Source organism: Hermetia illucens, chromosome 2 (genome assembly GCF_905115235.1).
Source record: "Hermetia illucens chromosome 2, iHerIll2.2.curated.20191125, whole genome shotgun sequence".
Lineage (NCBI taxonomy): Eukaryota > Metazoa > Arthropoda > Insecta > Diptera > Stratiomyidae > Hermetia > Hermetia illucens.
Genome location: NC_051850.1, coordinates 26651229 through 26663209, shown reverse-complemented (window position 1 = coordinate 26663209; position 11981 = coordinate 26651229). Strand labels below are relative to the sequence as shown.

The 11981-nt window shown below is 44.7% G+C and overlaps 2 protein-coding genes across 2 annotated transcripts; both read left to right on the top strand.

Moving 5' to 3' along the window:
* Positions 1–3223: 3223 nt before the first annotated feature.
* LOC119648720 (charged multivesicular body protein 7) lies at positions 3224–5018 on the top strand. The gene is made up of 5 exons (XM_038050529.1): positions 3224–3801; positions 3860–4064; positions 4122–4331; positions 4389–4567; positions 4628–5018. The coding sequence occupies exons 1-5, from the start codon at positions 3367–3369 to the stop codon at positions 4928–4930; spliced, it is 1332 nt and encodes a 443-aa protein (XP_037906457.1). The 5' UTR covers positions 3224–3366; the 3' UTR covers positions 4931–5018.
* A 196-nt stretch (positions 5019–5214) lies between these two features.
* LOC119648722 (DNA/RNA-binding protein KIN17) lies at positions 5215–11382 on the top strand. Its single transcript, XM_038050534.1, has 2 exons — positions 5215–5376; positions 10174–11382. The coding sequence occupies exon 2, from the start codon at positions 10195–10197 to the stop codon at positions 11365–11367; it is 1173 nt and encodes a 390-aa protein (XP_037906462.1). The 5' UTR covers positions 5215–5376; positions 10174–10194; the 3' UTR covers positions 11368–11382.
* Positions 11383–11981: the final 599 nt, after the last annotated feature.

The following is an 11981-nucleotide window of genomic DNA, read 5'->3' as shown; positions in this document are numbered from 1 at the left end:
ATCGTGGGTTCCTGGAGAGCATTCCTCTTCCGTTTGAAAACCCTGATAGAAGCAAGCATGAATCTAATGTCAGACTAGTGTTTGTTTTGGAGTAGGGTAGGTGAATGCGTTTATGTTGGACTCCCGCAACAGTACGCTGTCGGACTATCAACTAAACACCTTCCTGTCATCAGATAACTAGTCTGGAACCGTTTGACACATTACTTCGGGCTAGCCCTCCCGTTCTCCCGGCTTTAGGAGCCTTCAAGTCAGAGAATCCCTTTCACCAACGGGAGGAGAGGGAACCCCTTACCATCCGGTCCCTCCGCCGGTGGAGTTCAATCTTCTTCGCAGTAAGAAAAGCCGAACATAATGCGCAACAGGATTCTAGCTGCCAGCGTTCTTCAGCGTCTCTCTGACAATGTTGTCTGGAGATAGCTCCCCTGTGTTTGCATAAAGTTGCTAACGAAAGCCGTCCCACCTCTTGCAAGAGAAAAAGGTGTGTTCAGCGTCGTCAGCCACTCCATTGGACACACACAACCAGGAGATCGCCCCTTCCCAATCCTGTGGAGGTAAGACTGAAAACCTCCATGCCCGCTTAGAAGTTGGGAAAGAAAGTAATCAATCTCACCGTGCATTCGGTTCAGCCACGGTTCTAAATTCTCGGCTCATTTTGCCAAAAGAGTTGCCAATCGGTAAGGGCGGGTTGATGTTCACCTCTCTTAAGTTCTTGCCCTTATGCCGGTAGATAGCTTTACGCTCCTTAGCAAGGAGTGCAACGGGGATCACTCCCCTGATCACCATCACGGCCAGTTCGGAGACAGTGCGATAAGCAGACGCTACTTGCAAAGGTCCCCGTCTCTTCACTTGAGTAAGGCACTTACGATGCAATTCCTTGGCAAGGGTATACTTGCGCGCCATAGAGCAGAACCGATTGCGTTGCTCCCATAAGGAGACGTCTCCTAGTAGATATAGGGACCCCAACATTCGCCATTAGCCGACTCAAGGCCGCGACTCAGCTGCAGCCCTGTCCGCTGCTGCTTTGATTTGCTCGAAGAAGCTCATCTTTGAGTCGAGCATTAAACCAAGATATTTAACCGCTGGTTTTGACTCTATAGTCAACTCGCCGATCGATACGGGACGAAGGGTCAGGATTTTCCCTCTGGTCAAGATGACTACTTCGGTTTTTTTCTAGCGCAAGGCTGAAACCGTGAGGAGCCATTCATCCGTTTACCTGTCGCATCAATATGCCAAGTCTGATTTGTGCCTGTTCAACAGTGTGTTAGGCAACAAGTGCGGCAACGTGGTCTGCATAACCAGGCAGGTGTGACTATTCGGGCATATCAAGTATCAGCAGACTATCGTATGAAGCTTTTCAGAGGCCCGGCCCTAGGATGGATCCCTGTGCGACTCCCGACGTGAATCCCACCCTCTTTTGGCCCTCTAGCGTCTCATAGAGCAAGGAGCGGCCTTTCAGATAATCCCTCAATATCCGCAAGAGATAGCTTGGCACGTGGAATGAGTTTTCTAATGTACCTAGCATATCTGTCCATCTTACGGAATTGAAGACATTTCTGACATCAAGCGTTATGAGGTGCACTATCCGTCGAGATCGGCGGCTGGGTGCCTCGGCTCGATGAACCGCATCTACGGCCTCCATAACAACATCTACTGTGGATCTCCCTGTTCTGAACCTGAACTGCCTTGGGGATAAGTCCCCGGTAGCGCGAATTGCTTCAGCGAGTCTACTCCTGATGGGCTTCTCGAGCACTTTCCCGGTCGTGTTAAACATACAAAAATGCCCTTCCTCAAGCAAGTGTTGAACGCCTCAAGCAGCAAGTCTGGCCGTTGGCCGAACTGCCGGGATGCCATCAGGATCTGACGCGTTCTTGTTTTTCATTGTGAGAATCACTTCTTCGAGCTCCCTCATTGTGAAAAGGAGGCAATCCTCGACGCTTTTCGCGCTATTGACATCAAACAATAGAGGATGTCTGGGGAATATTGCCCGTTTAATCCGATCCATCTAGTCGGTACTTAATGCAGGGCTTCCTCAGAGTTCCTATTTCCGCGTGACAAGCTTATAGCCAAGTCCCCACCGGTCCTCATTCACCTCATTGACAAGGTTCTGCCAGCCACGAGCTTTGCTTTTTTTTATAGCGCTGCCGAGGCTCCTTGTTGCTGATCTATACTGTGCCTTTATGACGCATGCCTCCTCGCTGGAGTGTAAATGTTGCGCCAAACGGCGGAGTTTATGACACTTCCTCCGTATGTCGGTAATTTCTGCCGTGCACCAGTCACTTTTGAGGGATCCTCCGACGTCGAGGGTTTCGGGTTAGGAGTACTATGTCTGGTAATCGTTACACCCAGTTTGACGGTATTGGATTCCAGGCTGGAAACCACTAATTCGTTTGCCGCATCCGAGTGTACTGCTCTTGATGGCTACTGTCTCCTGGCAGGATGCAAGCAGCTGGTTCTCCGATGATGCATCTGACATCACCCCCTCTTCTTCTATCGTCGTCGTTTTTTTTTTTTAATTGAGTTCATGTCTTGGTCCCACGAGTAGTCTGGGAAGAATGTCCACCCTGGCCGGCCTGGCTACCAGGGTAAGGATCTTATTTGAAACTGAAGGTGCCCAAGATATTCAGAGTTCGCATATTAAAGACCAAGTTCCCCATTGGCCAAGCAGTCCTCGGCGTATGCTGTCCCACCTTGGTTTGGGGTCATAATAGCACTTTCTCCAGTGCAGGGAGGACAATCCCCGGGCTGTTGTTTCGGTCCATCCCCTGCCAGATCTACTTGGCCGTAACACATGACCAGTAGACAAGCAGATCCTCGTCAGTTGAATGAGCCTACTCCTAGCCCGGCCCTACACATTCTTGGCCCGTCCGAAGACGGTTTCCAGCGGCCACCACGAGGAGGTCGTGTGAGGACTTGCCGAATTATGCAACTTCCACCTGAAACATAATCAGACCAGGCTGCCTAAGGAAAGCTAATTTACGCCGGTTTTCTTTTTTATTAGCTTTCATGAGTGTGTATGAAGTTTTATTGTTCACTCTGGAGAGTTTTAGATTAAAACTGTGAATACATTGAGTAAACTTGTAATTAAGTAATAATAATAAATTGAAAGGTAACTTGTCTCTATTCAAATGAATGATGGCGGAAGTAAGTCAAAAATCTAACGGTCATTCTTGTAAAACCTACAATTTTTACGGGGAATGTCCCTTAGAATCTCAAATTCTCTAACAGTTTGAGAGGCACTGACGCAAGTGACAAATTCCTTCTAAACAAGAAAGCGATCGTTCAATTGCGTCTTTGGCGACAGCTGTCAACTAGAACTTTCAAAATAGAAGGAATTCTTTTTATGGTGCCCCGAGAAAAGTTATTTAAATGTCGAAATTAGGAGGAGAATTAGCAAATTTACCGGAATGTTGGTCGGACGATACTCGAATGGACGTGCTTTTCTCGCCCTTCCGACCCAGAAAGGTGAATCCAGAGAACTACGACGGCAAACTCAAGTTCTGGAAGGACATGATCGTGCGATTTTGCAATGAAAAGGGTTCGCCTTGCGTCTGTCAACGAGAGTTGAAATGGGCATTTCGACGAAAGGACAAGTTGCCGTGCGCAGTAGAAACTGTAATGGCCGATCTAGTTGCTAGTAAGACGTTAAGACCGCAGTCAGACTTCATAAACGACCCGCAAAATACCTGGTCGGGGTGGCTGGTGAATAGCTTCGTGAGGAAACCTCTGCAATGGGGCTTGCCCAGGTTTCAAGCACCCACAGAACCGCAGGACGTTCAATATATTCACTTGGATGTGCTGAAAGTAAGTCTTTGTTTTGGTTAACAAGCGAATTATAGAAAGATTTATTTCCAAACTCCAGTCGCAGTCGAAGGACCTTAAAAAGATTTTGGAGAAATTTGCCGGCACCGTCGTCACTTTTGATAAAATTTCGGAAACTCAGGGAGTTGAGCTGAGCAAAGAAGGACTATTTATAAACCTTCTTAATTTGCAGAGCATGGAGAAAGTGTATTTGGAATTCAAAGTAGTGGACGGGCAGCGACGCATCTATCTAGTCAAAATACCAGGTTTGAAGTTGAATATAGAACTTTATTCGGGGGAAATAACTTCTTCATGAATTTCAGAAAAACACTCAGCTGCCACCCCAATAACCGACGCGGACAAGGCAATATTTGCTTTAGAACAAACAGAGGCGGATCTCTTGCAAACTATGGAGGAAATTGAAACAGAAGTCGTGAAATTTGACCGACTGGCAAGGGAAAACGTAAGACAAGGGAAGAGAGTTGTAGCCAAGTCGTACTTGCGAAAGAAGCATAAATGGGAAAGCAATTTAGGTCTGTGGGGATGCTGTTTACATTGGTGTTGAAACTTAAGGGAATCTCTTGTTACAGAAAAACACAGCAAAGCTTTAGATAACGTGCAAACTCTGCTTGCTCGCATACATGATACTCGAGGCAACGAATCGATTTTGGATGCCTACTCGATAGGGTCGAAAACGCTGAAATCCCTGCTTTCAAGTTCTAAATTGAATACAGACAGCATCGATGAAGTAGTGGACACAATCAAGGAAGTAAGTCCTTTGCCCCGATTTTAATCACAACTTTTTACTTAATGGAACGCCCACTTTCAGACTCTAGAGATACACGACGAAGTGGAACAATCAATCTCCTCTGTTCAGCCTATGGACAAAGCTGAAGAGCAAGCTCTCGAACAGGAACTTCAAAATCTGATGCTCGATAACGTGTCTGCTGCCAATGACAAGGAAGACATTAGCGTGAAGCCGGAGGAACTCCCTGCGGTGCCGACAAGTACTGTCCAGCTGCCTCCGCCCGATCAGATCACTGACCAAGAATTGCTTAAACATTTAGAAAGTTTACAAATTGAATTGGGTTCCCTTTCGAGTGATAATATTGTGGAAGATAATAAGATTTAATGTGCTACTGGGGCGTGGAGTGATTTTTAATGAACAATGATTTAGAATAAGTAAGAAATTTTCTATCGAATAAATTGACTATTGAGAATTTAATGGTATTTTACTTTAGTCGCCTTAAAGTGTAGTTTCTTGCATATTTCGTGAGAAAATCGAACTGAGCTATCGCTTTTGATATTTTTCTGTAGATTTCGTCATTTTTCTCAATAACTCTCCCAAGCAATACCTCGAAAAAAATCTGACTGTCAAAACTCAACCTGAGAGCACTGGAAAATGTCAAATTGAAAGCTGTCAACTTTACTGTCAAGTGCTTGAGTGTGAATTTGGTAAACATCGCTCCTGGGTTATAGGTGAAGGAATCTTGTTATTGGGAGCTGTTGGTGGCATAAAACATTTTTGTTGGAAGGAGCTTCGCTTTATCGGTTCAATACTTTTATCACATATTCGAGGTGAGTGCATACATTTTCCTCTTTGATTTGTTTACTCGTTTCAAGGTTGACGTTCGACTTTCTGGAGTGGCACTAAGAGGCTTAGTTTCCTACTTTTGTTAATTGGGATCGCTTGGGATCTAGAGAAGTTAAGGTAAAACATTTGTGCAAAGTACTTAACGAAAATTGGCGGCTGTTTACTTGACTTCCTTGAGTTTAGCTTCATGGGGCACCTAGACTATGTGCGAGAAAAGGCAGTAAAGCTTGTTCACATCTAGCAAAGCCTAATATTGGGAGGCCTTATATAGTTCATTGTTCCTCGATGTATAAACGATGCTCAACTCCAGAAAGTTCTCGTGAGGCTTCCATCCCTCCATTTCAAACTGAAGAAAATGAAGAGTCAAATTTCCTTAAGGCAATCCGCATAGAGGAGTTCTCCCAAGGTCGTGGTCAGGGGGATGAACACGAAAAAAGAACATCGACGGTCAGGCGAGTTTCGGTTTGCCGGCGATGAACAAGGTGCTGCCAATTATGAGTCGCAATTGCAATTGAAACCTAAAATCAAAGCACCAAACCAGATATCCGAGTTTTACGCCGGAGTCTACCAATTAAATATCCCTAGTAGTTGCCTGCCATCCTGTCCTATGACATTCGTCTAACTCGGGCCCTTTCACCTCTTTTTTCCTACTATAGATATGTTTCGGATTGGACTATTTTCACCCATACGAATTCTGTTGGTTAGTCGCCTACAACAGCCTGTAGAGCCTGATTTTATCCACAACCAAACGGTCGCTGTAACTGTTAACGGTTACGGTGCCCCAGATAAATTTGCCTGCTTACGAAATTGTAGAATTCACTGTTTTTAATTGGAAAGTGCTTTTGGCTGTTGTTGCTTTTATTTTGGTTGCTGACGATGCCACCACGTACGGACGAAGTCCTTTTACTTTCACCACTGTGTAGCCTAAGGTCTTGTCATTTGTACATTTCAAGAGGTTCCTTTCATTTGAGGCATGTACAAAACCTTAGGAGGCTTCTTACAAGAATTGCAATTATTTTACCACAATACGAAGAGAGTGGACCTCAGCGAACCTTTCAATAGGACGTTTTCTCCATCTTCGGACTGACCGAGAAGGAGTTATAGGAAATCTATGGACGAATTGGGAATAATTACCCTCCGGGATTGGGCAGGTGTTGTAGAGGGTGATTTACAACAGGCTGCTTCCGTTCTTCGCGGCTGCAGGTGTTCTATCGAAGCGGGAGCATAGATTTCGGAGAGCCCGTTCTAAGGCCGATGCAATAGCAACCTTGACTAAACTGGCTGTCCCTGGTTACTTAGTTCGGATAATTGAGAGTTAGGGCCGAAAAAATATATTTTGATGGCAGGTGTTACTCAAGATTCCGTATTGGGGCCCCTGTTGATTGGTTGCGACGTTGATTGGCTTTACAGACGAACTGCGGATGGTGGTAGTTGCGAAGCACCCCAAGAAAGTGAAACTTTATAAAAGTGTAACCAGTCATTTTATCAAAGCATGGTTACGAATGGTTGGACTGGACTTGACGGACAAAAAAACGGAGGGGGCCCTTATTACCAATCGTAAGGATAACAATCTGGGCTGGTAATCAGCATCGATCATTGGTTACTTGAGAGTAATGATCGGTGCCAAGTTTAGCATCCTACAACGGCGCAACAACCGGTATCCGGTCTAGGCCTGCCTTAATAAGGAACTCCAGACATCCCGGTTTTGCGCCGAGGTCCACCAATTCGATATTCGTAAAAGCTGTCTGGCGTCCTAACCTACGCCACCGATCCATCTCAGGCAGGATCTGCCTCGTCTTCTTTTTCTACCATGGATATTGCCCTTATAGACTTTCCGGGCTGGATCATCCTCATCCATACGGATTAAGTGACCCGCCCACCGTATCCTATTAAGCCGGATTTTATCCACAAATTGTTGGTCATGGTATAGATTTTGTCGTTACGTAGGCTACGGAATCGTCCATCCTCATGTAGGGGGCCAAAAATTCTTCGGAGGATTCTTCTCTCGAACGCGGCCAAGAGTTTGCAGTTTCTTTTTGTTAAGAACCCAAGTCTCCGAGGAATACATAAAGACTAACAAGATCATTGTCTTGTATAGTAAGAGCTTTGACCCTATGGTGAGACGTTTGGAGCGGAACATTTTCTGTAAGCTAAAAAGGCTCTGTTGGCTGCCAACAACCGTGCGCGGATTTCTTCGTCGCAGCTGTTATCGGTTGTGATTTTCGACCCTAGATAGGAGAAATTATCAACGGTCTCAAAGTTGTAGTCTCCTATCTTTATTTTTTCCATTTGACCAGTGCGGTTTGGTGTTGTTGCTTGGTTGGTTTTTGGTGCTGACGTTGCTACCATATATTTTGTCTTGCCTTCATTGATGTGCAGCAGAAGATCTCGCACCAATTGTCGCCTGCTCGATCTGGATGAAGGGAGTTTGTAGGTCTCGGGCCGTTCTTCTCATGATATCAATATCTTCAGCATAGGCCAGTCGTTGGCTGCACTTAAAGAGGATCGTACCCTTTGTATTTACTCCAGCATCACGGATCACTTTTTCCAAGGCCAGGTTGAAGAGGACGCATGATAGGGCATCCCAATGTCGTAGACCGTTGTTGATGTCGAATGGTCTTGAGAGTGATCCTGCTGCTTTTATCAGGCCTCGCATATTGATCAGGGTCACCTCCACATCTAACCAATTCGGATGTAATTCCATCGGCTCCTGGCGACTTATGGTTTTTAAGCATTTGTGTGTCGTCTTCAGTTGGCGGGACCTCCAACTCGAGGATATTTTGGTTGTTAAGCAGTTCATCAAAATACTCATCCCATCGCTCCAATATACCCATTCTGTCGGAAATCAGATTTCCCTCTTTGTCTCGGCAGGATGAGCTTCGAGGTGTATAAGGCTTCATCCTGCTGACTTGTTGGTAAAACTTGCGCGTCTGGTGCGGTTGCTCCCTGTACTTTTCTAGTTCATAGACCTGTTTGTTCTCCCAGGCTTCCTTTTTCCGTCTGTGAATCCACTTCTCCGTTCGCCGGAGTTCGTGATAAGTCTCTGGGCGTGCCCGCGTTCTTTGAAAAAACATTACTCGGTATGCAGCATTCTTCCGTTCGGTTACTAGCTTACATTCATCGTCAAACCAGCCGTTCCGACTCTGTATGTTTGTGGCCGTAATTATGATAACGTTCTTCAGGTGATTGTGAAGATCATTTGTTGAAGCTTCATCTCCAGGATCTCTGTTGACTGCGATTATTGCGGCATCCATTTCCCTCCTATAGGTGTTGCAAAGGGCTGTGTTGTGAATGGCTTCAGCTTATGTTTCGCTTATGTTTTCAAAGCCGATAACAGCAGATTTCATTTTTTGGCTGGCTAAGAAACCTACTCCGAGCACATGGTTTACTGGATGGCCGCTAATAATATATGTTGTAGCGGCTCTTCTCCAGGAAACCGGCCCCTGTCCAACGCATCTGGTGTAACGCCGTTACATCAGCGCTATATTGGGACAGGGTATCGGCTAGCTGCTCAGCAGCTTCATCTCTGTACAGGAAGCGCACGTTCCATGAGAAAATGCGCAAATCGTTATTCCTTTGTCGTTGCTGGGTTCGTCGTTGTATAATTCGTCCAGTCCGAGGCTCCTGTTGTGACTTCGTAACAAGTTGTTTTCCGTGTAGGGTTGTCAGCCCTACCCAACCCCCAACCTGGAGGACCAGTTGGTACAATTTGTCCCGTTTTTAGGCGCGGGAGACTCGCCTTCATCCTTCTCTGTCTGTAGCTTTTCGTTAAGAAAGAGCTCCCAGCGGTCACCACGTGGAGGTGGAGATAGGGTTTGGTAGTAGAGCTGTTGGTGTTGGTTGAGCAGGCGTTTCCCAGGTTTTATTCTCCATCGTGGGTACTACTGGCTTGGCTTGATCCCCGAAAATTATGATTTCTTTAGCGGACTCATTCTGAGAACCCAACCGAAAAATCTGAGAAAATCATGGAACTGCCTCTATACGGTGTCCAGGCCAGTTGCTCTCCATTTGGTCCGTTCCGGCATCAAGTGGATGTGGACTTAGGAATCCCTAAGAAAGTTGTCTAGCTCCGGCCAAGATTGGTCTGAACTGTAGGCGGATTTACGTCGATTATAATTCGTACCCTTGTCGTGTTTTGCGAATTATAAAATGGGGCGTATAACACCTGCGAGCTGCTTCGGTCACGCTGCTCCCAGGGCAGAGGTGAGGCAGCGTCTAAAGAGTTGCCTCTGACCTGGTAAGAAACCGTAGCCATCTTCGTCCCTCTTTTAATAATGAAGGAATATTTTGGGTCAGATATGAATGAAAAAATGTGCGTAGAAAGTTTCTCACATAAGATGGACACAAAACCTTTATATTCGAAGCGCCAGCTTCTGGTATTCCGACTTGTTTTATTTTCTTTAGCATACAATTGTTTCGGGGACCACGTGTGTCTTTCATCAGAAAAGTGGTTATGCTCCAAGCAAAAGGGTAACAATTATATAATCGAGAAGATAATATAATTTAATTCAATAAGAGCAAAAGAAAACGCCCTAAATTTACCTGCGGAGAAATGTAATTAGCCGTAACTCTAGGAATTAACTTTTTATTTGCAATCAGGGGTGTTTAATTACTTTTAACATTATGACAACCAAAAGCCAAGAGGTACAAATTATCTTGAAAAATGAATTTTAAGTTCAGATTAGTGCTAGCTTTAGAGGAAGTCAATGTTCGTTTTTAATAAGACTAATTTTGAAGGAAGTTCCTCCATTTTCTAAAAATAATATTTTTTTTTTGTGTAGAGATAAAATAATACTGCAAAAATGGGACGCGCTGAAGTGGGTACCCCCAAGTACCTGGCCAATAAAATGAAGGCAAAGGGCCTGCAGAAACTCCGCTGGTACTGTCAAATGTGTGAAAAACAATGTCGAGACGAGAACGGTTTCAAGTGCCACACAATGAGCGAATCACATCAACGTCAACTTCTCCTTTTCGCCGACAATGCTGGTAAATACATCTACAGTTTCTCCAAGGAATTTTCCGATGGCTACCTGGAAGTTCTCCGTCGTAGATTTGGAACAAAACGTGTCTCCTGCAATAAGGTCTATCAAGAATACATTGCTGATAAGAACCACTTGCATATGAATGCTACCCGCTGGCTTACACTCACGGATTATGTGAAATGGCTGGGGCGTACCGGACAGTGTATTGTTGATGAAACTGAAAAAGGATGGTTTATTACATATGTCGATCGAAGCCCAGAGGCGTTAGAAGCACAGGAAAAAGTTAAAAAGAAGGAAAAAATGGATAAAGATGATCAAGAGCGAATGATGGAATTTATTGAAAAACAAATCGAAAAGGCCAAGAAAGAGGAACCAGAAACTGTCTACACAGAACTGAAAAAAGATGAAGATGCACCTCTCAAACTTGATATCAAATTGTCCACGAAACGAAAACCAGAAACCGAAGTGCTTGGCACCACATCCAAAAGAGCCCTTGATAGCGATAATCGCGACGATTCTATTTTCAAGAAACCCAAACCATCAACTAGTCGTTCATCTAGTAAAACTGACAAAAAATCCGCTTTGGATGAGATCATGAAAATGGAGGAAACGACCAAGGAGAAGAAAAACCGTAAAGACTACTGGCTTGCCGAAGGCATCGTTGTCAAATTCATCAGCAAAGCATTCGAGGGGAAATATTACAAACAAAAAGCTGTTGTCCTAGAGGTTATCGATAAATATCGCGGGAAAATAAAATTTTTGGATTCTGGCGAAAAGATCAAGGCAGATCAAGCTCATTTGGAGACAGTCATTCCTGCCATCGGGAAACCGGTACATGTGCTGAACGGTGCCTACCGTGGTTGTATTGCGATATTACGAGAATTAAATGAAAACAAATTTTGTGTTACAATTGAAATTGCAAAAGGTCCGCTCAAGGGTCGGATTGTGAATAATGTAGATTATGAAGATATTAGCAAAATACATGATGAATAAATATTTTAAAATGTATATTTTATTTCTTTCTGTTTTATCTTCTTAGGGATTGTCGTTGTTGAATCACCAGTAATGCTCTCTAAAGCCTATACTGCCAAAATGTGGGGAGTACTCAGGACAAGCTCTTGAAATTATGGATGAGTATACGATTCTTCCTTGCGATCGCGATGTGCAAATGTTGGGTAAACTTATAGAAGGTGTTTTAGCCATGGAGTTGCCTTTATTATCTTCCTAAGCATCCGTCTCTATTAGTCAATCAGCCCACCAAAACTTATCATACAACAAGACATTTTATGACTTCTTGGAAAAATGTCTTCTTTGCTTTATTCCCGCCTTAGTGGAAATTCTTGGTGTCGTATGTGCGAAACACAGTACAGTTTGTCAAGCCGATTTAAACGCTCTACGTTCGTCCACAAAAAGCTAAAATCTATCAAATATTGAAGGCACTCTCGAGGGACGCAAATTCAAGCCCTTCTTATGTTCGGCGGCGACGTGGTGACGGAATTGACCGTCAAGGTCCGCCCGCAAAGACTGAAGCTCCATCAAAGTGCTCGGTCGACACGTTCTTGCACGCCTCTGTGCTAGCCAGGCTCGGGAATGTGGGGGGTCTTTTG